Here is a 24,068-nt window from a genome sequence, read left to right as displayed (position 1 = left end):
TCTATCTATCTATCTATCTATCTATCTCTGTATGTCTATCTAAAGATGATTACATACAGAGGAAATGACGACACTGGGCAGATCACGATTAAATTGAAGGTCAGTTGAAACGACATGAGTTTTAAATAGCTTCCACATAAATCTCATACATAGTTCCACTGTGTTCTGTTTCACTGTACTGGCACATGTTTCCATAAACTAAACTGGAAGTGGACATGGCTCTTTATGTTTGTTTTATTGAAAGGGAAAATATATCATGTCCTTCTACATCTTCTAAAATAGATCACTATATACACTGCCTATTTTATATAATGCATAAATGCGAGTGTAAGTAAACAAAATAACAGGGGTTACATATTTCTTTTTTTTTTCTTTCTTTCTTGTGAATTCTTTATTTCAACTGAAATCAAAATATATCGAATTTCCATTTTATCTGAATAAAATGAAGACACGACTTTTTACCAATGGGCGGCAGCCAAATGCTTCAACGACGCCTTTGTGTAGAACGTCTGCAGCTGCGCGATGTAACACCAGGGGGAGCGATTGGTCTCTGTTTATCGGATTCGGAATCGGATAACAGCGACACGCCTTTTTGACTGCGATAAATGTTACACAATCTAAAGTGAGCTGTGTCAGGCTTATGAGAAATCGTGAATCATCACGTTTTCTCACATCCATTGCAGAGCCAATCAACATAAAGACATTACCTCGCCGAATTTTATTTATTTCCTTTAATAAGGACGATGCGATGTTAAGATTTTTGTTATATCCGATTGTTGTAGACATGGGCTATTGTTTACGCGTGTGTAGTCCGAATAACCTGTGCTCTTATCATCAGCAGTAAATTGAGAATTAAGGCCAGCCAGACGAATGACGCATGCACGCCTCGTATGGAAGAGTCAACGACCTGACCTATATCCACACTCCAAATCCAGCTTTCTAAAGCCTTTACCACCATGTGTTTCCGTGTTTTGACAAGTAGATCACGTTTGGTTTTAAAGGTCTGTGTCTGAATCATATGTTTTGACACATATCTAATAGGCTAAGGTGGGTAATGGATACACTAACATGTGCATGTGAACACGATCTGACACAAAATTCTTAACTGATTTGGTTTATGGTTTAACTGGAACAACAGATAAATAGTACTCCATACGCGCGAGAGATAATCAGCGTTAAGAATTCTGAGACTGCTTTGATTTGAATTAGGGACGCGTCACCAGGACAGCTGAAGAAACAAGCGTTTCTTGCTTTACAGCCATTTAATCCCAACGGTCAACTGGGTATCACGCAGGGCTGCGCCAACAGGAAGCATCACGCACGGTTTACAAATGGAGTGGAACCGAGAACTACTTATTCAGAACCTCTTCCATTTTGTAAATGTGTTAATGGCGTTCGATTTATTTAGAGATTCTAGAACACTCGGAACGCAACACTTTATGACGGTGTTTTTTCCCCCACTACTAATCAGCAGTGCAGCATCGCTATTAAATCTAAAGTGCCAGTGTAGTCCCGAATCCCGGACAAATGACTCTTTTGAGTCGGTTCTTTTGAATTAATCAAAAACATGTACAGCGCCACCAGAGTAGTCAGGTTTTCGAACCAATGACTCTCATGAGTCGGCTCTTTTTAGTGATTCCCACAGATTCAACGTTCCCGGTCAAATTAATCAAATGACTGACTCTTTATAATGAATCAAAATACTTTATTGAATAAATCTGACTCACACATTTGACAGTGAATTATTATTTCTTTAGTAACAAATAAAAAAAAAAAACGTATGTTATGGGTAGGCCTACTCAAAACTCGTAACTCTGAAAGAAGTCAATTAAAAGGTAAACACGTTTTGCAAAAAATGTGGTAAACTGTGTTGTTGTTCTGTTAAATTTGAAATGATGTCATCATTTAAGACTAATAAGACCAGCATTTATTTCCAAATATTCTCCAAACGCTCGAAAAGAATCATTAATCCAGTAATCGTTAAGAAGAATGGGAATCAAAATGATTACATTCGAATTCAATCCCTACTGGCTTTCAGGTTTGCAACAGCATCATGGACATCTGTCACCTGAAATAAATGACGCATTGCACCTGATAACACATCAACACTATCCTGCAGTAACAGTTAGACATAAACAAGTAACATCCAAGCATCTCAATGAAAGAAAAACAACGCCATTAAAAATGTTGTTTTGGAGTAGGGCGCCAAAACGAAGTATGCTGATGAACGCAGTCCCAAATATATCCCTGCCATGTGTCTGCCTCTTGGTAATGTTAACCTACATTCATAATAAACCAGCTTCCTGTCTCTCTGCCGCAGTCATTAAAGGGAAATGTGCAGGAACTAGATCCAATTCTACGTCCAAAACACGTCAAAACAACACATTCCGCGCGCTGGATCTTTCTGTACATACGTTTAAGATTCGGATCGGTTTGTCAAAAAGCCCCTTTTCTGTCTCTTTTTATCCTTTTTGTATGTCTGATGTCAGATTTTTCCCTCTTGCCCTCGGAGGGGGAGGTTCTAACCGCGTTGAGTCACGCAGCTGTCAAAGATAGCTGTCACCCAGTTTCCACATCAAACACACTGAATGAGACGCGCTGCCTGTCCCAGGTACCCGACAATGTGTTGCGTCTCCGACAAATGAAAAACGCGCTCCGCGGCGATTCCTCGACAAAAAGACATATTTCGCTCGATACTTTGCAACAATCTGGAATAATACAGTTGTGTGTGATTAAAGCGAGGAAGAATCGACCTCGTTGTTGCCAACGTGAAAAGGGGAATTTTGACGGACATGAAGACCAAAAAGGGTATGTATCTTCTCGATATGGGGGATAGCGGCGATATATGTTATATTTTTATCGGTGATTGTAACGACTGGATGGAACTTGTCGATGATGGTTGAACAGAAAATGTCTGGCATACTGCTATTGTTTTCTGCTGCAGACAAAACAGCCTTTTTTCTCACCATGTGCTGGCGGGCTGTCACAACGAGCCGATTCGCGTTATTAACACGCGTGTTTTTTATTCACAACATAAAAGTTTTGATTTTGTACAAAGTGCTTATGTAATAGTCGTATTTATTTGAGATGTTTTAAAGTGTTTCACGAACCAGCCTACAACTATAACTTCAAATGCTCTCAAATGTAGCCTAAGTCTTCTAGGTTTGTTGTGCAGTAGGTATAAAATGCCTTCGTGTAATAGTTGAACGCCTTTGGCCTGGACAAAAATGTTCAAGAGTTTCTCATAACACTGACTCAATTTTTGTTGGGAATATGCGGGGAACTTTCCAAGTGTCATTTTTTTTTATTTGACGACTAATCTTTTTTGCTTCCACCGCATTTGAACATTGGGTTGCGGTCTAAAATGTGCAACAATAATTCCTGACCTCCTTTTGTGAAGTTTGTGTATTTCGCGCTGCTTCCTCGAGGCGACGCTTTCACATTCCCTTCCACCTCGTGTTTCTCACAGCACACAATAGAGCCCGAGTTATTCTCTGTTATTAAGTTAATGGTTCTCATATTTTATGGCGTCAAACCGTGTAGAGAGTCGTGTCAGCCTTTTATCTGTCACCTGGCGTGATTTCATAAGTTTCCATCTTGTGAAAAGTCGAAAAAACAGAGTTTGAAATGTCCCACAAGCGACATTCTTTTGTTCGTTCTTGAGATCTGCAACAGGTTCCCCTCCCCCTCCTCCTCCTCCTCCTCCTCCTCATGTAGGCCGAGGACAAAATTACTCCTCTTCACAAGTTCAGTCGTTTTCTCACACAGCTGACATTCTTTTGTTCGTTCTTGAGATCTGCAACAGGTTCCCCTCCCCCTCCTCCTCCTCCTCCTCCTCATGTAGGCCGAGGACAAAATTACTCCTCTTCACAAGTTCAGTCGTTTTCTCACACAGCCTTAAAGATAGATATGTACGTGATTTCACTTGTTTCGTTTTCAGACTGTGAAGTGTCCCACGCTGAAGCTGCAGTTGGGGAAAGTTTTGTTTCACTTACAGAGTGCTCATGAACTAAAAGCCCCCCTCAGCACTCTGAGTGAAACGTGTTATTGACAAATTAAACCGGTTTATGTTACGTAGGAACAAGTGGTAATAATATTCAGGTCATCATTATAAGCAGGAAAAGATGTCAGATCAGCATTTAAAGAGATAGTTTGCCCAAAATCAAAACTGTCATTATTTACTCACCTTCATGTTATTCCAAACCTGCATGACGTTCTGTCCTCCACGAAAAGAGATGGTAGGCAGAAGTTACATACTCAGTCATGATTCACCTTTTTCATATTATTAAAGTGAATAGTTAATGATACTGTCATTCTGCCTAACATCACCTTTTGTACTTCATAGAAAAAAAGTCATGCAGGGTTGAGAGTGTGAAAATAGGTCAACTGGCCCTTTAAGTGAGTTTTGCAGTGTCTACAAATTTACAAAGGCTCTATGAAACATTGACACAGTTTAGACTCTTTGTGACGCCTCCGCTCCAACCATGAATCACATGGCTTTGCTTGACAGCAGGGATGTGACACATCAGCTGCCACACACACACACACACACTCTCTCTCACTCTCTCTCTCTCTCTCAGACGCACGCTTATACATGCATACAGACAGCCAGGCGCTGTTGTTCGGCGGTTGGCATTTTGGAGGGAGATACGTGTAGGATGTGTGTGTGTAGGATAGGGGGAGGAGGAGGGTCCTCAGCAGAGGTTGGGGGGGTTGATATTTGACTGGGTGTCTTTTGTGCTCCTTCACACATATGGGTACACACTGATTCCCAGTTTACTCATTCCCTGAAACACACTTATTGATGGTTACAAACACATTTCTAATACATAAACCTAACTTCATACTTTTTCTGGTTCTCAAAGCCTTTTCATACACACATATGCACATAAGGAAAGAATAATGTTGTGAAATTCATAGTTCATAGTGGCAATATTTCACGTCTCATGACTACAGGTGTGTTGGCGATGTCTGGAAGTGAGACAGAGGACGAGGACAGTTTAGATGTGCCTCTTGACCTCTCTTCAAATGGAGGAGTGTCAGGGAAGAGGAAGAGGAGAGGAAACTTGCCCAAAGAGTCAGTACAGATACTCCGGGACTGGCTCTACCAACACCGCTACAATGCCTATCCATCAGAGCAGGAAAAAGCCCTGCTGTCCAAGCAGACCCATCTCTCCACACTACAGGTACAGAACATTTTCAGAAAGTGTGTGTACATGGCCTAGTACAGTCCTAAAGAAAGAAACCCAAACAAACAAAAGAACAACTGCATGTCTTGCAGCTTATCAGAATAAACAAAGTTCCCATGATTATGGACAACTTGGAATATCAGGGAATGTTAAAACATTCAGGCAGTGTTATTTTAGTATTATTTATATACTCTTATAGTATTTATTTGCTTTGAATTCACTTTTATTTTTACATTTTTTTATAGTTTTTTTTTTTTTAGCAGTTTTAACAGTTTTATTTAGCTTAAAATTACTTTTTTATTTCCATCTTAGTAATTTTAGAGCCTTAGACTTATTTCAGTTGCCAAAAAATTATTTGGAGGTTGAAGTTTTTAAATCTAATTTATTTATTTATTTTATTTTAAGCTTTATTTCAATTACAAACAAATAAACTAAATAAATAAGTAAATAAAAATCTCTAGTGAAGATTTATCTGGTTTTACTTTGTTCTGAAGTATTTTAATGTCTAGAAATTGCATTGGTGAATGCTATATCTAAAATACTATATATAAAAAATAGATTAAAATATTAAAAAATTGATTGAAAGTCATGGAAAATCATTGGCCAAAATGTTTGGGAGCCCTGAATAAAAAGATGTTTGAATGACCCAAAGCAGTTTCTGAAGTTATGCTTCATAGAAGGTCTTAAGTTTCTCACGACTGCTTGTTTCCATCAAGAATGCGAAGGGGAATTTTTCAGTTTTCTGTTTTGTTGATCAGTAAGCTATTTATATGCTTCACAGGAGAGCAGTTAGCTGTCATCAATGTCTAGTTCAACTGACGTGTGTAGGAAACCGAAAGGTTCAATGTCATAACTAGCAGCTAGCCAAAAAAAGTGTCAGAAGAAAGAAAGAGTCAGCTCTTTTTTCGCTAGCACTACTGCGTTTAAGATCACACATTCTGTTCCCCGCTGAGTTTTAGCGTCATATAAACAACACTTCCCGTGAATGCAGTCAATGGAGAGAATTCCTGTGGACAGATGAGTGAATAACTGTTTTAAATCATCTGAGATGTGGCCACATTGAGAGAGAGAGAGAGAGACTTGCTCAGACACTGGGCCAGGAATTTCCCCTGTGCTCAGCCAGCTGTCTCACTAACAATAGTGAGACATAATACACACACATTAACATAGTGAAGACTACCAGGCTCAGTCGGACCGTTGGATACACAATACAGCCCCATTACCCCAGAGAGCCAAAGAGGCTTCTCTTCTGAAGAGACTCGTTGGAAGACAATACAGGAACATTACCATACTGAGGACTGAATCTTGAAAACAGGCTTTTGGGATACTGAGAAAGAAAAGTTAGAACTTATGTTATTATTTTATTATGGCATAGTGACAAGTGTGTTTATTGGGAAAGTAGGCCAGAATAGAATTGTAAAAAGCAAAACAGCTTTGCTTATTTTGTAGCAGGTGTACTAAGTTTAACCCTTGTGTGGTCTTCGGTCACTTCTAACCGAGAATTTTATATTTTGAATTTTTAAAAATCATAGCTTCACCTGAATGGTACGAAACTTGGTGACTTTTATGGCACTTGGTATGTGAACACAAAAAAAAATTGAGGGCATGATTCGAAAAAGCTAAGTGGTCATAAACAAAATAGTCGCAGTCATGGTCTTCGGTCAGAAATGACCGACCATAGGAAATGAATGGGAAATGGGAAAAAATCGAAAATACAGAAAATTGTTGTGTGTACAATCTACAAATCCCCCACAATGCAGAAAAAATTGCACAGCAATGAAGGGGTGAAACTCGAAAACATCTAGACTGCAAAATCAACACACCAACACGCGCGGACACACACACACCTATGAACTAGTGTGACTGTAACACTGCAACTATGTAAAATAAAATCAATAATTTAACTACAATGCAGTAAAAAAGGGGACAGCAAGGAAGGGGTTACACTCTAAATCATCAAGAGTGTAAAACAGATACATCCACTCACACACACTTATCCACTCACTCACACACACTTACTTACACACACACACACACACTCACAGACACACACATACAGAATTATACATACTCAAATGAACTGGTATGGCTATAACCATATAGCCAAAATGTGTCAGAAGACTGAATTAAGAGGTTAAAATCAGATCAGACCCAGAAAGATTAAGCTCTGATAAAGCATTCCTGTTCATTTTTGTTACATTTTTATAGAATTTTAATGTTTTGTGAAACAAAATGCTTTGTGTGTTCAGGTTTGAATGTAGTAATAATAATGCAAAATCTACACTTCAAATCAACATTTAAAACAACAAAAAATATAAACCTTGACAATGAGAATGCCTTGAGTCTTTGAGAATGCCTTAATATACATTTACACCCACAACATAATCAAAGTAAACAATTATGTATAAAAACAACTAGGGAATTCACAAGCCTCTCTATGGAGTCCTATATAGGAATCTAGTGGTTATGAAATTACAGGTTTTTCTCTTTTTGTTTTTTTGCTCTGACCAGGAGGTGCTATTCTGCCTTCAAAAATTGGATTTTAAAGGCCTAGTCTCTGTTTTAATCTGAAATACTGCATACATTTTTTTTTTTACTATTATCAATGGGAAAAATTTATCATAATTATTGCATAAATATTAATCAGTACCATAAAATTCTCTCAAAAGAAAAAAGAAAAAATATTATTGAACAAAAATCAGATTGATTTTACTGAAGAAACAAAAAGTTAAATTTCAGGTGTCAGGTCACTTTTGATCGCGAAGACCATGAGTGTGACTCCCAAATGAGGAGCACACAAGGGTTCAATATACCAGGCTGAAAATATAAATGAATTGTTAACATTTACAGTATTGCCTGAGTGTATAAAAGTACTTGCAATATCAAAATAGACAATAAAATAAATAATATAAAATGAAATAAATAATAATAAAAAAATCAACATTAAGAATGAATTGCACATATGTATAATGTATAAATAATTTTTAATTATGTAATTATTTGATGGTCGTAGATGAGTAATGATGAGTTTATTTTCAGATGCAAACTTTTACTTAAAATTTAATGTAAATTATCAGTTGTCTGTGGTGCGCAATCTGCATTGACTAAAAAGGCCAACAGAGTTCAATTGTTGATATAAACTAAAGGTGTTAACAGTTGGCTGTTACCTCACGGTAGTAATCGGTCTTTTTGTGGAGATCCACACTGGAGTCAAGCATTCACGTGTTTTTTGTAGCCTGAAATGTTGGATTTGCATTAGAGTAGATCTCAACACCCCCTCAGGTGAGATCAGACCAGAGCCATGAAAGATACAGCGCTATTAGCATGATTGAGGCCTAACAAAGAGCACAATCTGAGGGATAAAGGTGAACTGTTACTTAGGTGATTGAGAGAAATCCTCACCGCTGAGAGCTTCCTGATTTCAACTGCCAGCTCAGCTTTTTAAGAGGAAAAACAAAAATAGAGTCAGAGAACCGTCACATGTTAACTCAATACAGCATAATGAATTTCCATTTTAAAGTGATACAACACTGCAAAATAAACAAAATAAAAGGACTGCAGGCTTTGAACTTTGGAAGAATGACAGGTGGAAAAAGTTATAAAAAATGTATTTCAAATAAAATGTCTTAAATTTTTACTTATTTAATTTAGGCCCGGTTCCACAGACAGGGCTTAGACTAAGCCAGGATTAGGGCATTGTTCAATTAGGAAATTTACGTAATTTTTTACAAACATGCTTTAGAAAAACATTACTGGTGTACATCTTGATACAAAACAAAGGCACTGATATATTTTAAGATCAGTCAGTGCAAGTTTCTTTCAGTTAAAACAGCTCAGATTTACACTTTAGTCTGGGACTAGGCTTAAGCCTTGTCTGTGAAACCGGGGGATAATGTTAGTAATTTAAGTTAATAGTCATTTTTTTAAATTTTTTATTTAAAAATATAATATAATTAAAACATTTATTTTTATTTTCTGTTTTACTGTTTAAAACAACAAAACAAATATTTCCAAAAAAAAAAAGCAGCTTGTTTAGCTTATTTAGATTACCTGCTTATTCATTATTGGATTGTGGGACATGACATATATTATAGAAGTAAATAAAAAATATTGATAACAGGATCTAAATTTATGACACAATATGGTGCAGAAAAATTGTCTTGTGATATCGATATATTATTGTATCCCCATTTATTATTGTAAGTATGTTGGCATTACAATATATATCATAATCTGTTCTTCTCTCCACAGGTGTGCAACTGGTTTATAAACGCCCGGCGGCGACTCCTTCCCGAGATGCTCCGGAAAGACGGCAAGGACCCCAACCAGTTCACCATCTCGCGACGGGGCAGCAAGGGCGGCGAGATGCTCAGCGACAATTCCCAGTCTCCTAAACACGGCCTGCTCGCAAACGGAGAGGACCGCAGCAGCTACGAACCCGGCTCACCTCACCCAACCAGCAACACACCCACCTCTAACGGTTACCCCAAAAAGGCCCTGTCCCCCAAAACACCCCCCTCACCCGGACCTGTCTTACCCAGACCCTCTGTCATCTGCCACACCACCATCACCACAGCCACGCAAGGCATCGGCACGTCGACGCTCCTCGGCGTGGAGGGGTCCACAGAGCTGCCACTCACAGACGCAGCCGGCCTGTTTGGGTGTCGCGGAGAGGGTAACGTCAGCCCCCAGAGCGGTCTGTTCAACACCCCGCCACCCACCCCGCCTGACCTCACCCAGGACTTCAGCGGCTTCCAGTTGCTGGTTGACGTGGCGCTGAAGAGGGCCGCAGAAATGGAGCTGCAGGCCAAACAGCTCCTCGCCTGAAGACAGAAAAGACGGATGGATGAATGAAAAAGCATCATCGATGTTTGTTTCTTGCCCCCCAAAACCGAACTCCACAGGGAGTTCAAAAAACTTGACTGAGCAACAGAAAGCAAACAAGCATGGCCTGATCATTTCTATTTTTGGTAAATGTAAATCAAATTGATGAGGATTCCTTTATGTAAAGCATTTCAAGGTGCCTTGGCAAGTCAGTTCTTTCTTTTGTATTCCATTTATATGTAAATAAATATGTATCTTTTCATTTTGTACACAGGGGACCAAAACCAAACAGTAATACAACTTCCTGTCTTTCCTTTTTTTTTTTTTACAAGAAGACAAGCTCTTCTCCCATTCCTCATGAGTCTTTTTTTTCTCGTTTTCAGAGATTCGGCTCTATGATTGTCGATTTTGCCTCGTTTTTAGAGAACACGTCTGATATTCTGCCTCGTTTTTTGCACAAAATGGCAGGTCATCTCAGTATCTTATCAACTCTAGCTTTCTCTCCGACAGACTCTAATCACTACTGCACCGGGTCATTCTGTGTCTCATAGATGTTCAGTTTTTGTATTGTTTTTTGGTTGTAAAGTTTCTGATGCTGTTGTTAGTACATTTCGTTTTTCCTTTCATTACTCTTAAGGGATATTCAGATGTAGCAGAACTATAGTCTGAGATTTCCTCTGAATACTCAGTGTAGAAACGGCCAGTGAATGTGCCCACATGCTCCCCACCTCAGCTCTAAACACACACACACACACACACACACACACACACTCACACACAAATATACACCTTGGACAAATGAGCTGGAAGAATGAACACTACATGAATTGTATTAAGTTTTTTTGGTTTATCAAGTTGAGACCACTTTCAGAGGTTAAAAGGAAAGAATGGTTTTATGTCACCAAATATGTTGATTTCAAGGTTTTGGGACCTTAGACCAGTGCATTTACAGTAGCCAATGTGACATGATGCCCAATGATGTGACTTCTCCTCCTTACTGTGCAATGTATGTGGCAAATAGGGGTCACACGGTGTTTAAATAAAGTTTTGTTTTCTACAAAATGGGTGTTCATTTTCTTTCTTCTGCTTATTTTTAACTACATTATTCGATGAGTGTGTTTGGGGTAGGAAAAACTGGAAAGATTCTTACGTTCAAGGCTTAGCCTTCAGATGACAGTTCTTTCCAGTAATGTTTGAAATATGAAATAGCATGCAAGGCCTGACAGAATAGGTGAATTGCTTTCATAAAGCGGAAGGCAGCATGAGCAGGTACATCCAAATGAGGTGATTTATACCAATTCACTGCTGCCCTGCCTTGACATCTCACACATATCAAAGGCATGACCCTACAGGCTATTTCTAAATCATTCTGACATTCGTGTGTGTGTGTAAGCTTCACAAGAACGCCAATTAGCATAACCCTGCATTTAATTAGCAGTAGCTAAAACCAGACATCAACGATGGCTTGCCAATGGCGTCTGTGAGAGTGTGCATGTCTGTGTATCTGAGCACAGACAATAAAGACAGATTAGCAGGGACACGTCTGTCCTGGATATTCAGTCACACTCGGTTAGACAGCTTTTCTTTACTTTAGACTTCTCACTGGGCCGAGATCCAAACAAACAACTCAAAGAGTCATTGGTCTAGTTGGCAACAAGTGATCAAACTGATTAGCAGCTCAAAGTGGTTAATTAACCAAACACCTATATTTAAAAAGACATAAGACTGAGGATTTTTGGATGGAATGGATGTCTCACACGCTTTAGATGAGCGTATATGTTGTCTGGGTTCATCTGTGCGAAAAGCTGAAGGTGTCTGCTAATAAGACTCAAAGAAAGCAGTGATTTAAAACTACGAAGCCTAGTTAATAGTAGGAAAGTTTGTAAAAGGTAATAGGAAGTTTAAAATCAGCAAGAATGTGAGATATAAAGTCAAAACTGTGAGAAATAAAGATATACAAGTCACCATTACAAATCACAATTATGAGATAGAAAGTCAAAGACATAAAGTTGGATTAATAGAAAATGTAAAATTGTAATAGTCAAAATTGTACTAAAGTTGCAAATACAAGAAATAAAGACAATTGTGATATATTAATGTCACAATTTTGAGCTATGTCTATTACAAGAAATACAATCACAGCTGTAATATGCTTTTATAATGGCGAGACATCACAAGAAAATAAAGTCACAATTACGAGAGAGAGAGAGAGAGAGAGAGAGAGAGATGTAGTTATGGGAATCTTGCAATTGTGAGACAAAAAATAAGCCAAATTGTGAGATGTCAAATTGTGACAGTCAGAACTGTGAGAAATAGTTGCAATTGTGTGAAACAGTTACAATTACAACAGTGTCACCATATATAATAGTAGAAATAAATATAATCACAGCTGTGATATGTAAAGTTGTAATTGTGAGGTCACAAAAGTGAAAAAACTGCCATGACATAAAAGTCATAATTGTGAGACAGTCATACTTTTATGATATGTTGCAACACTGACAAAATGTTTTGAGAAATATCAACTATTTGAAAAATTCAGTTATGAGATAGAAATTAGGTTTCAAATGGGAGAAATAAAGTCAGTTATGACAATGTGATCAACTCTGAGATAAAGTCTCAATTACGAGAGATTAAACTGCAATTGTGGGACATTCATAATTGTGAGATGTCACAACACTGACAATTAAAAGTCACAATTCTGAGAAATAAGGACAATTACAAAATATTTAGTCACAGTTGTAAGATACAAAGTTGCAATTCTGAGATAAAAAGTAGGAAATGTGTAAATAGGTTTCCATGTAAAAGATTAATTCATTCATTCATTCTGGATAGAACAAACACACTTTTATTTGGAAATGAATCACTTCATGGCTGTGAGCATCTGTAATGTTTTAATGATCAAAATTTCATACACGTGCCATAACATTAACAGTGTTGTTACAATAAATACAAAATGTAAGTAGTAAGATTTCCTTAGATGTAGGTTACATTTACAATGAAGAACATTCATGTATTTACACACAGTCATTTTGATAAAGTTTATGCTTTTATGAGAACAGTAAATACAATATCCTGCCTTCATTTCCCAAAACATTGTGGTGGGTGCACAGTCCACATTTTGGCAATAATACACAGTCTAATCTTCTTGTACTTCTAAATGTCAGGACTTATCATGTTGCCAGATATAAACCCATATTTTCACATCAGTGAATGACAACAATTAAGAAAATGAGATTGTGATCACTTTTGGCAAACATGTTAGTGCTATATATTCTCACAAAATATCTCTTTAATGTCTCATAAATGTCTCTTTAAATACTAAAAATAAAATGAAATCAATATTCCGATAAACATTTCAGTATCATTTTATTTATATGATTTTTACAAATAAAATGACATGGATTTCCTTTGTGTTAAATCACCGATTGTCCAAAACAAAACCATTCCTAAATTTGGTGTCAGTTTGGACTGTAAGTGCCATGAAATACTACTCAACACTTTGATACAGAAATATCAATATGGGCAATTTGTCGTCAATATTGAATGCTTTAATTGGTACGGTAACATGTCCAGTATAAGACCTCTTCATGATATACACATACACAAACACACACATACACACCGATACACACACACACACACACATTCATACACACGTTATATAGTCTCCCCTGAGGCTACGTTGTGCATGACTATCATATATTCATAAATTAAGGCAGAGCGTTTAAACATCAATAATATTTAAAACATTAACCACAGTAGAAGGGCTCTAGTGCATAATAACTGGAACTAAGAGTTTAGTTAATAAGATAAACACTACCAGGATCAAACTAAAGCCAATGCAATTGAACTGTCTATGAAAACAGAGAATGGCTGCACATTGGCTGCTGGGAAAAATTTATATCAATATATATATTTATAGTGACGTGTCTATCCACAGTGAAATATTCTGAGAAAGAAACAAGAAATAGCTCCATAATATTTAAAACATTAACCACAGTAGAAGGGCTCTAGTGCATAATAACTGGAACTAAGAGTTTAGTTAATAAGATAAACACTACCAGGATCAAACTAAAGCCAATGCAATTGAACTGTCTATGAAAACAGAGAATGGCTGCACATTGGCTGCTGGGAAAAATTTATATCAATATATATATTTATAGTGACGTGTCTATCCACAGTGAAATATTCTGAGAAAGAAAAAAGAAATAGCTCCGTTTATTTAACATATTTAACAAGTGCAAATTAGTATTATCAGTTATTGAAAAATATGAGTGCAGTTAGGTTTTGACTAGTATTGAGTAACCTGTCAGTGCAACTATGATGCAGTGCTGTTTACAAATCAATTACACGAGCAGCACAAGAGTGTGATTCAATGGTTAAAGTAGGTTTCCTTAAATAGAAAAATAATAAACTGATGGTATGTGCTCTGCACTGATACATATTTACATGCACTGTCTCCGCAGGGTTACTGAAAGTATATACATCTTAGCATAAGTAAAAAAAACAAAAGAGAGTAGATGATCCATATTACAAAGTATCAACTGTGCTACATATCGGTTGAAAAAAAAAGAGATGCCTTCAGGAAAATTAGGAAGCACTTGGGTACATCTCACAGGAAACTTTCTGCATTTTTAGATTTTCAAAAAACTTCATTCTGTATGATTGATAAGCTTTTGTTCCCGTGGGGACCACAATTTAGGTCCCCACCGTGACACGAGTCCCCATGAGTCTGTGTGTAGTCAGGTTTAAGTCCCCACCAGGATATATAAACCTGTACACACATACACACACACACACACACATACATTTGACTGACTTGGCCGGATAAAGACTATCATGCAAACTTGTGATTATAAATATAATGAATAAATTGCTCAGTCAAAGATGGAGTTTTTAACTAAAATGTGTATTACATTTATTGAGCTGTTACATTGCAGTTTCATTATTTAAAATGATACTTTAAGCATTATTGAAATTCAAAGGCAACGGTAAAGAGGGACATGGTTTAAATGTGTTTCTTCAGGTTTTAAATATCTCTACAACTCCATTATAAAATACTGATATTTTACTTTATATCCATTTATACAAATATTTAGACAAATATAGTGAGGAGCTATATTAGTAAGCAGTCAGGAAGGCGTTTTATAATTCATCATTTATATATTTACAAAATATGCTAAATAATGTGCATTTTTTGAAAGAATCTAATGGCAAGTTCAATAAGATGTCCAAACGGGACACGATGTGATGAATTCACTGCCAAGATCATTTGCCCACACTGAACGAGAAACTGCTGAGTGACATGACACGTTCACAGCCAATCAGATGTATGTACAGTGCTTAATGTACAGTTATGAAGAGAGAAACAATGAGATTTCACAGAGGGAGGAGCTTTTTAATGCTATAGAATTAGAAAATGTCTTGTCGCGGCGTGTTCACACTGACAGCGATTTTATTGCTGGAGGACTCGCTGTTAAGTTAACTAAACCATAAAGTTAAAATACAGTTGTGAGATACAACTATCTAGATAAGATATACAGTCACAATGTGAGAAATAAAGTCGCAATTGTGAGAATTAAATTTGAAATTTATTATATAAGTTTGTAATTAAGCCACAATTAAGAGAAATAATATCTCTTCTGCTATATTACGATATAAAGTCACAATTATAAATTGGAAAAACATTGTCACAATTTCGAGAAATAAAATCTCTTGTGATATACAGTCAAAACTGAGATATACTAATAATGCGATATAAAAATGTAATTGCGAAAAAGTCACAATTACAATATAAAATCATATTTATCACCTACAACTGCAATTACATTAAGTAAAGTCACAATTAAGAGATATAAAATATCTTGTGATATATGGTCACAATATTGAGTGACTGATACATGAAAATGCAGTCGGGAGAAATAGTCACAATTACATCACAATTAACATCTAAAATCGCAATTACATTACGTAAAATCATAATTATGAGAAATAAAATTTCTTGTGATATATTGTTAAAATGTGATATAAAAACGCAATTGTAAAAAATAAAGTCATGATATAAAGTCGCAATTAACATAAAATTGCAATTACTGTAAGTCACAACAATCACAATTATGAAATTAAAATTCACAATTGTGACCTAGTCGCAATCAAAAAGAATAAAGTAGCAATTAATTGGATATAGCCACATTGCACCACCTTGTTCATGTCATCAGAAACTGGCAGAGATCTTTGAAAATAAAAGACTTTGCATCACTTCATCGCTGTCAGTGTGAACGGGGCTTAATGCTGAATGAAATCCCTGACTGCCCATAATGTTTCATAATGTGACACATTGCTAATTTATGAATGGCTAATGAATCAGAGCCGTGAAGAGTGGCATGTTCTGACAGCACTTCTGTCAATGACGTGAACACGTTAAGCGGTGACAGATAAATGTGTCACATTTGATGGATATGATAGACATCTATGTCAGTCAAACAGGTGAGTGGCACTGCTGAGGGGAGATCGTGGGCGGACAGGAACTGAGATAGGATGCTTTGAGAGGATGGGAAAGGATGACTGAGTGGGAGGTTTAAAAATATGAAAAGAAAGAAGAGAAAAGGTGTTTTTTCCATTCTATCCCGATACTGAAAACAGAACAACCTCGCCCTGTCTCAGAGGTGCAGGGTGACACGTGAGAGAGTGTAATACACGTACTGAAAGCCTGACACACGTTTACATACATACACTGAAATAGTGGCTACATTGGCGTTAAAATCTTCAGAAGTTATCGGTATGTTGCCCTTTGAGAAGTTATGTCCTCTTTGAGAACACAAGACATATGGCTCTTACACGGTAACTGCAAAAAACTACAAATGAAATAATAAAATTCAGTAGTGTGCATTATTTGACTAGTAATATTAACAGACATAATAATATGTTGTATTTTAGACATGAATATATATATATATATATATATACACACATACATACATATATATTATTGGTTATTTTAACAATTAAATATAGTGTCTAATAGAAGTATAAAAGTAAAAGTAATAAAAGAATAAAAGTCTTTGGAAGTTTAACAAGAGAGCTACATAGCAAATGGGAGGATGGAGGAAGAGAGAAAAATTAAGTCATAAATACATACAGTAGAATCCCACAGTGAAGAAACTCTCTTTTACAGAAGAAAAGAGTAGTGATTATGTTACAGCTACCCTGCCTTTGTTATTCAGTGCTTTTGTGTTATGGTTGAAGATATGCGTGTGTGTGTGTGTGTGTGTGTGTGTGTGTGTGTGTCTTTGTGTGTCTATTTATGCTTCTAAGCACCTGGATTTCAGTGTTTATAATCGTGTTTGGGCCTCTGGGATGTATATTTCAATGCTGTCGGCGCATTCTGTGGCAGAGCTCTGGCGCTGAGAGGCGGCAGCACGTTTAGCCGCTAGCAGCCGCTTACGAGCCTCCAACCGCTGGGAGCCCTCCAGAGACCGGTCTCTCACTAGCAGCATAGGACCCCTCCCTGGCTTCCTGGGAACCGGAGGGGGCACGCGCCTCTCCTGGACAGCAACGACAAACTGGTTAGTGCCACTCCTCAACGTAACACAACACTGCTAATGCATGCAATTGTGGGGTCATCTGTTGTAATATTTAGTTGTGTCTGAGTGCCAGGCATCAGCCAAATACATTAGGTGAGAGCTTGGCCATTACAGAAGCCGTTTTTGTGAGCTAAGCGTTCAACCCATTTGGCATGAGGTGAATGGGACCACTGGATGTAAACCACATGCAGCGTGCAATTTGGGAGCATCCCCTCAAAACCAGATCACTGTCAAACACAGAACACATAAAATAATAAGAAAATGAGCAAAACAAATCAAAGCATAACACATACAATATTCATGAATAAAATAAGATTGATAACATTCAAATAAAATATTAAACAAAAAAGCAATAGACCTATAGAGTCAGAGAAAACGCCATATTTAACTGAATGCAAATACAGAAAACTGACCGTTCAATACATTTGAGCTGAGATTTTGAATATTGTGCTGGTTGTTCTTTTCCATGCAACTCATTGTGCAAGCATTGTTAAAGTAGTTCATGTGACTTGATATGTGCCCTAGCGCTCCTTGGCTTGATCATAAGAATTTGTGAGAGAAGTAGTTATGTCTGATTCACAAACAAATCATTCTTTTGATTCTTCTTAATGATTATTTGGTTCAGCTTACAAATTTTTATACCAAAAGCCAGATCACAACATTGATCCGAATGATTCTGTGACAAATTGGACTGATTAGATTCTTGACTCACTGACTGATGGCAGCAGTTAACAGCTCATATTATGACTAATTTTGATATTTTCCTCACAGAAAAGCTATCGTATGACTTCAGAAGACCAGGAATATAATGCACAAGTCATACGGACTACCTTTATAATGCTTACGTGCTGTGTTTGTGCCCTTCTTTAAGCTTGAAGGCCTCAGGCTTCATTCATATGTGATGAAAAAGAGTGAACTGTACAATTTTATTGTACAGTAAATAATGACATAATTTTCGTTTTGGGTGAACTGTTCAAGACAAAACGGCATATTGAACAGATTACTCTTCCACCCCTCAGAGTCTTTTTTTTTTTGCATTAAATTTAATAATGCATCTACTCTGACATATATTGAACAGTTAAAATAAACCAATCATTCATCTTAAGCATGCCAACGAAATGTCACTGCACTGTATTTAAACAGCGTTGCAAATTAATGTGTCAACTGAGGTATTCTTAGCTATTTTTAGATAGTGTGTAATGCATCTGGATTTGTGATATAAAATCTGTACCTTTCTCTCAGGAGGCTCCGGTGCTTTCCAGTTGTTAGCTTTCAGCTGGTGTAGCTCATCAAACTTCAGGCTGATGTTCTCAATGGACAGCTGCAGCATATCCCAGAATCCTGCCAGATCTTGAGACACGGGCCGTGGGTGGGCATTGGGATTCTGACAGCCAGAGAACAGATTATACACAAAACATCTGTTAATTTAAAAAAACAAAAACATAATATCTAATTGGGTATTACTGATTTAATGCTATTCAGGCTAACATGGCCATTCAGGGGCAGAGCTACCAAGTGGAGCTCTGCTCTGATTGGCTGATGGATGTGTGCTTACATACCAAGTTTTCTTCACAGAGCTCCCGGAACTGCTGAAATTTCTGCGACATCAGCAACTGAGCGCTGCCCACCGCACTGCGAATCTTGCCGAGAGCTAAACAGACAAAATAATTGAGAATCAGCTGTGGAAAACGTAGTAAAGTGTAGTAAAACAAAAGTGGATTAAGTAGCTTGAAAAGTTGATGCAAGCACAGTATGAGAAATTCTACGCAATAACACAGTAGTGAATGTGTGCGTGTGTGTCGCAAAGGCTTAGACACTCGGTTAATGTTTAAATGCTCTCTCTTTGAAGTGAGAAAGGGTCATAAATATCTAAGGCTTGGGAATCCAAATGCAGGAACCAGAGGAGCAGGGGCAGTGTTTACCATGCACACCAAACAAACACCCGCCAAAGCCAATGAGCCAAGAAACTCACACACACACACACACACACACACACACACACACACACACACAGAGCTATGATCTGTGATGTAAAAAGATAGATTGAGAGTGAAAAAGAGTAAATATCATATCAGATTACCAAACAAAGGTGAATTATCTTAAAGGAAGGAAGCTAATGTTTGCCATGCGGGGGTCATTTAAAGGCTTTCGCCGTGGCCTAAAGGAGTGACTGCAGCGTGTCTCTGTGGATTGGAGCCATGAGGCAGTTTAAACAGAGATCCGACAAAATGAACTCACTCTGTTTAACATATGCAGCAACAAGAGACCATATGGCAAACAACGTGCTGTCATTGGACAGATTAGCATATTTTATGTATTCAGGGAAAGAGGGAAGGATTAGAGAAGAGAGAGTGGAAGGAGACTGATATAGAAACAGTGAGAGGAAAAAGAAAATATACAGAGAAAGAGGGAGCGAAAGAATTGAAGGAGACGGGTGGCTCCCTGCTGGTAGAAATGTCTGGTATGTGAGAGGGAGACAGAGAGGAGATAGATGAACAAGCAGGCTTTGTGACTGACACGAGGACGGTCACTGCGCCGTGTGTGTGGGTGTGTGTGCTTGAGCAGGGAAAAGGCAGGAAGTGGGATAAAAAGAAAGAGTCCGGCTTGAGGTAACCAGACTGTGAAATGACCTTGTGCACTGGTAGTTTTGTTAAAGTGGCTAATTATTCTTGGACACAGACTGTACAAATGTCATTCTAGTTTTGCAAAAAAAAAAAAAAAAAAGACTACTTGACTTTAAAATAGCAGTGGAATCGGAAATTCAATGATTTAGCAACAACAACTATTTTGCTATGATTACTTTCCAATATGGTGTAAAATAACTCAAGTTGCCTAACTAAGAACAATGTTTATGGCATCAAAGATGCATTTAGAACATTACAACTGAACATGCGAATCTCCCAAAAAGTGGTTTTAAATTGAGAATTCCAGAAAGGTAATGCTGTTGAATTTTTGTAAATTAGCCTATAATGCCCCAAAATGCTGTTGAATCAAACATTCTAAATGATTCTACAATGACCCAACGTGCAGTTGAATTGAACATTCTTATGGCCAAAAATACTATTGGATCAAACATTTTAAATTAGTCCATAATGACCCAAAATACAGTTACATCGAATCTTCTAAATGATTCTTCAATTACCCAAAATGGTTTTGAATTGAACATTCTAATGCCCCCAAATGCAGTTGAATAAAAAATTCTAAATGATTCTTCAATGACCCAAAATGCCATTGAATCAAACATTCTAATGCCCCAAAATGCAGTCGAATTGAACATCTTAAATGAGTCTAAAATGACCCAAAATGCAGTTAAATCAAATATTGTAAATGAGTCTTCAATGACCCAAAATGCTGTTGAATCAAACATTCTGAATGAGTTTACATAGGCCAGGAGTAGCCAAGTTCGGTCCTAGAGAGCCGCAAGTCCTGCAGAGTTCAGCTCCAACCCTGAAAAAAAAACTCACCTGCCTTTAGCCTTAGTAATCCTGAAGACATTGATTAGCTTATTCAGGTGTGTCTGATTAGGGTTGGAGTTGAACTCTGCAGGACTGCGGCTCTCTAGGACCGAACTTGCCTACCCCTGGCCTATGTAAACTCATTCAGAATGTTTGATTCAACAGCATTTTGGGTCATTGAAGACTCATTTACAATATTTGTTATTTGCTAAAAAACTTGCCTACCCCTGACATAGGCAGACAGCCAGCGTAGTACCTTTTTGAGAGTAAATATCTCAGAGTTACTCACTGTCTTCTGGAAGCTCATTTTCTCTCTCATCCTGCTCCATCTGTTTGCACCACCCCACCATCCTCTCCACCTCTGCTTGCAGCAGTTTCAGAAACCAGCGTCCGTCCTGCGGACACACGAACCCTGACACCCCACTCGTGTATTCCTCCTCCATGGCTCCATCCATCCAGGGGTCTGGAGGGGGAAGAATGGAGGGGTCGAAGCCCACATCGGTGTAGTCATCTTGGACACAGGCATGGTAGTGGTTCCCAGAGCCCTGGATGCTGACAGTGGAAGTGGCTGCATCTTGGGATGGCTGGCGGACAATGGGCCCCTCTTGGGTCTGTGTGAACTGGTCATCGCCGAGACACTCCAGAAGGTCTAGATCAGCTTGAACGGCAGTGGTGACGCTGTTGGAGCGTGTGACTCTGCGGTAGCTGGAAAGAAAAGATGAACCATGTTGTATAGTTTGTTTTCAAGTTTTTTTTCCAAAATGTGAATCTAACACTCAAAAATAATGTTGACTTGTTGCACCTATCCTAAAAAATGCTGGCGAATGGAGCATTCCAAGCATGTCTCAATAGTGCTTGCTGACAATGGCTTTTTTGAATTTGTTGATTATAACAAATAATAGACTAAAAATGTGCATCATAACAATAAACAATTTTAATTCAAACATACTGTTAATATGAGAAAAATTATCAAAATATAATGAGAAAAATTAACACTGTATTAATAAGGGTTTTCGTGAACAGTTTCAAAATGTTCAAATTATTTATGTTTTTGAAAGAAGTCTCTTAGGCTCAGCATTTATTTGAATAAAAATACAGTAGAAACAGTAAAACTGTCAACTATTATTACATTTTAAAATAAGTATTTTCTATTTTAACAAATTTTAAAATGTAATTTATTTCTGTGATTTCAAAGCTGAATTGCCAGCCATTAGACCAGTCGTCAGTGCCACATGATCCGTCAGAAATCATTCTAATATCCCGAGTTAGTGTTCAAGAAACTTTTTTTAAAATTATTATCAATGTTGTCACTTTTGATAATTTAATGCATCCTTGCTGAATAAAAGTATTAATTTCTTTTTAAAAAATCTTGCTAATCCAAACTTTTGAATGGTAGTGTACATTAAAGTGTTATGTTAACAATTAAAAAAAAAAAGTTAGTGGTAAAAATGTGGTTAATATGATATTTTCTATTATCAAATAGAATTTAAAAATCAATTTAAATAAAAAAATTTTTTTATAATTAATATTAATTATAATTTTGTTTTAAATAAAAATTAAATAATTTAGAAATCTAATAAAAATATAAAACATACTGTATAGCCAAAATTGTCATTAAAATGAAAGTTATAAACATGCCTAAGATGCTTAAAAATGCTGTGAAATGAAATGTCCCAATGCCTCATAATGTTCGAAATGCTGTAAAAACAAACACGCCAAATGTACTAAAGATTTTCAAAAAAATAAATAATAGTGATAAAAATAAAATAAAAAATACAGTAATTGGTTTGTAATTGTCTGTTAAAACTTCCTTCTAGGTAACTGTAGACTACGATATTAAATACAAGTGTAACAAACACACAGACACCTGTAGGAATAGAGAGGGATAACATATCAAAGCGATCTGGCTTAGATCTGCTACTCTGTGTTTGCTAGCCAGCCAATCACGTTTAATCTGGATATTCCATTTATGTATGAGATGGTGCTGTTTGAGGCTGAAACTAACCTATGGTGGACTCAGAGCTTTACATATTAACCGAAGCTATCAATAGAACACCCACACACACTCATTTTTCAAGATGCTTATCCTAGCCGCATGTTAAAGCCACTAAGACCACCACAGCACCAAAACCTCTGAAGGGTGTGACATGGAAGACACCAGTGTCAGAAGTTCACCAAAATTACTTTCAAGGGCATATTTACCTTTATGATGTCTTTATATTACATATCAAAATACACAGTGTGGCATTCATTTAAAAAATCAATAATCAAAAATCTAATAAAAAAATCAATCAATCAATCAATCAATCTATCGATCTATCGATCTATCTATCTATCTATCTATCTATGACAAGTTCTGGAGCTCAACAGTTTGTCAGTACTCCCTGTGTTATCACATATGTCTAAGTACCGGCTGTAGTGCACCTCCCCAGAGTAAGAGAAGCCGTGATTGGTTTGGGACTCATTCATTAATATCCTTCATTCCTACGACACTAAGGAGGAGGAAAAGAGTGTATGACGTGCTAAAGGAGTCTCTACGTACAGTTCAAAGGCTCTGACTTCAGCAGGAAACAAGAGCAGACCTGTGCTAGGAGAGCCGTGCCTGTGTTTTACAGCTGTATTCCCTCTCAGTTACAAAGGCATGCTTCAGCAAAGTCCAAATACCGCGACCTGTGTGTGTGTGTGTTATGTGTGTCCCTCTCTCATCGTCTAAGAATCTGTTCCTCAACGCTTCAATACTGGCAGCTACCAGCCACAACCTCCTATATACATGTGTACACATACACATATTAGTTCAATTCTAAAACCTAGTAAGCTCCTCACTGTCTACTTCCTATATAGCTCCCTTGTAAGACAGCATCTTAAACATAATTTGCAACAATCTACATAAGCAGAGAGTGACGTTAGCATATGTTGCTAAACTACCAACACAATAGTAAATAGTAAAACAATCACATTTTTAAATAATTGAAATACTTATCAGTATTGAATAAAATTATATATTATATATATATATA

At 37.2% G+C, this 24,068-nt stretch overlaps 2 protein-coding genes and 1 long non-coding RNA gene across 9 annotated transcripts in view; 1 reads left to right on the top strand and 2 right to left on the bottom strand.

The window, feature by feature from the left end:
• Window positions 1-11,075, top strand: part of LOC107696492 (homeobox protein TGIF1-like) — a 12,591-nt gene extending 1,516 nt beyond the window's left edge. The window contains exons 1-3 of one of the 2 annotated variants that reach the window (XM_016496844.1): window positions 2,354-2,808; window positions 4,957-5,186; window positions 9,441-11,075. In XM_016496844.1, the coding sequence (XP_016352330.1) occupies window positions 2,793-2,808; window positions 4,957-5,186; window positions 9,441-10,016 (822 nt within the window). In that variant the 5' untranslated portion in view covers window positions 2,354-2,792 and the 3' untranslated portion in view covers window positions 10,017-11,075. Of the gene's footprint in view, window positions 1-2,353; window positions 2,809-4,956; window positions 5,187-9,440 lie in introns of those variants that run through there. The other variant, XM_016496845.1, reaches the window with a different exon arrangement.
• Window positions 11,076-14,234: 3,159 nt separating this feature from the next.
• LOC107696489 (uncharacterized) lies at window positions 14,235-16,000 on the bottom strand. The gene is made up of 2 exons (XR_001635095.1): window positions 14,812-16,000; window positions 14,235-14,635 (listed from the first exon to the last, which is right to left on the bottom strand). It is a non-coding gene; the product is annotated as an uncharacterized LOC107696489 (long non-coding RNA).
• A 1,071-nt stretch (window positions 16,001-17,071) lies between these two features.
• LOC107696491 (disks large-associated protein 1-like) overlaps window positions 17,072-24,068 on the bottom strand; it is an 85,351-nt gene continuing 78,354 nt past the window's right edge. For 4 of the 6 annotated variants that reach the window (XM_016496837.1, XM_016496842.1, XM_016496840.1 and 1 more), the window contains exons 8-11: window positions 21,341-21,756; window positions 19,156-19,247; window positions 18,828-18,980; window positions 17,072-17,557 (exon numbers count right to left, since the gene is read on the bottom strand). In XM_016496837.1, the coding sequence (XP_016352323.1) occupies window positions 17,345-17,557; window positions 18,828-18,980; window positions 19,156-19,247; window positions 21,341-21,756 (874 nt within the window). In that variant the 3' untranslated portion in view covers window positions 17,072-17,344. Of the gene's footprint in view, window positions 17,824-18,827; window positions 18,981-19,155; window positions 19,248-21,340; window positions 21,757-24,068 lie in introns of all 6 variants that reach the window. The other 2 variants (XM_016496839.1, XM_016496843.1) reach the window with 2 other exon arrangements.

The sequence above is a fragment of the Sinocyclocheilus anshuiensis genome, unplaced genomic scaffold (assembly GCF_001515605.1).
Source record: "Sinocyclocheilus anshuiensis isolate Anshui unplaced genomic scaffold, SAMN03320099.WGS_v1.1 scaffold931, whole genome shotgun sequence".
In the NCBI taxonomy this organism is placed as follows: Eukaryota; Metazoa; Chordata; class Actinopteri; order Cypriniformes; family Cyprinidae; genus Sinocyclocheilus; species Sinocyclocheilus anshuiensis.
Note: the sequence above shows the minus strand (reverse complement) of the source record. Positions and strands in the feature narration are given on the sequence as shown.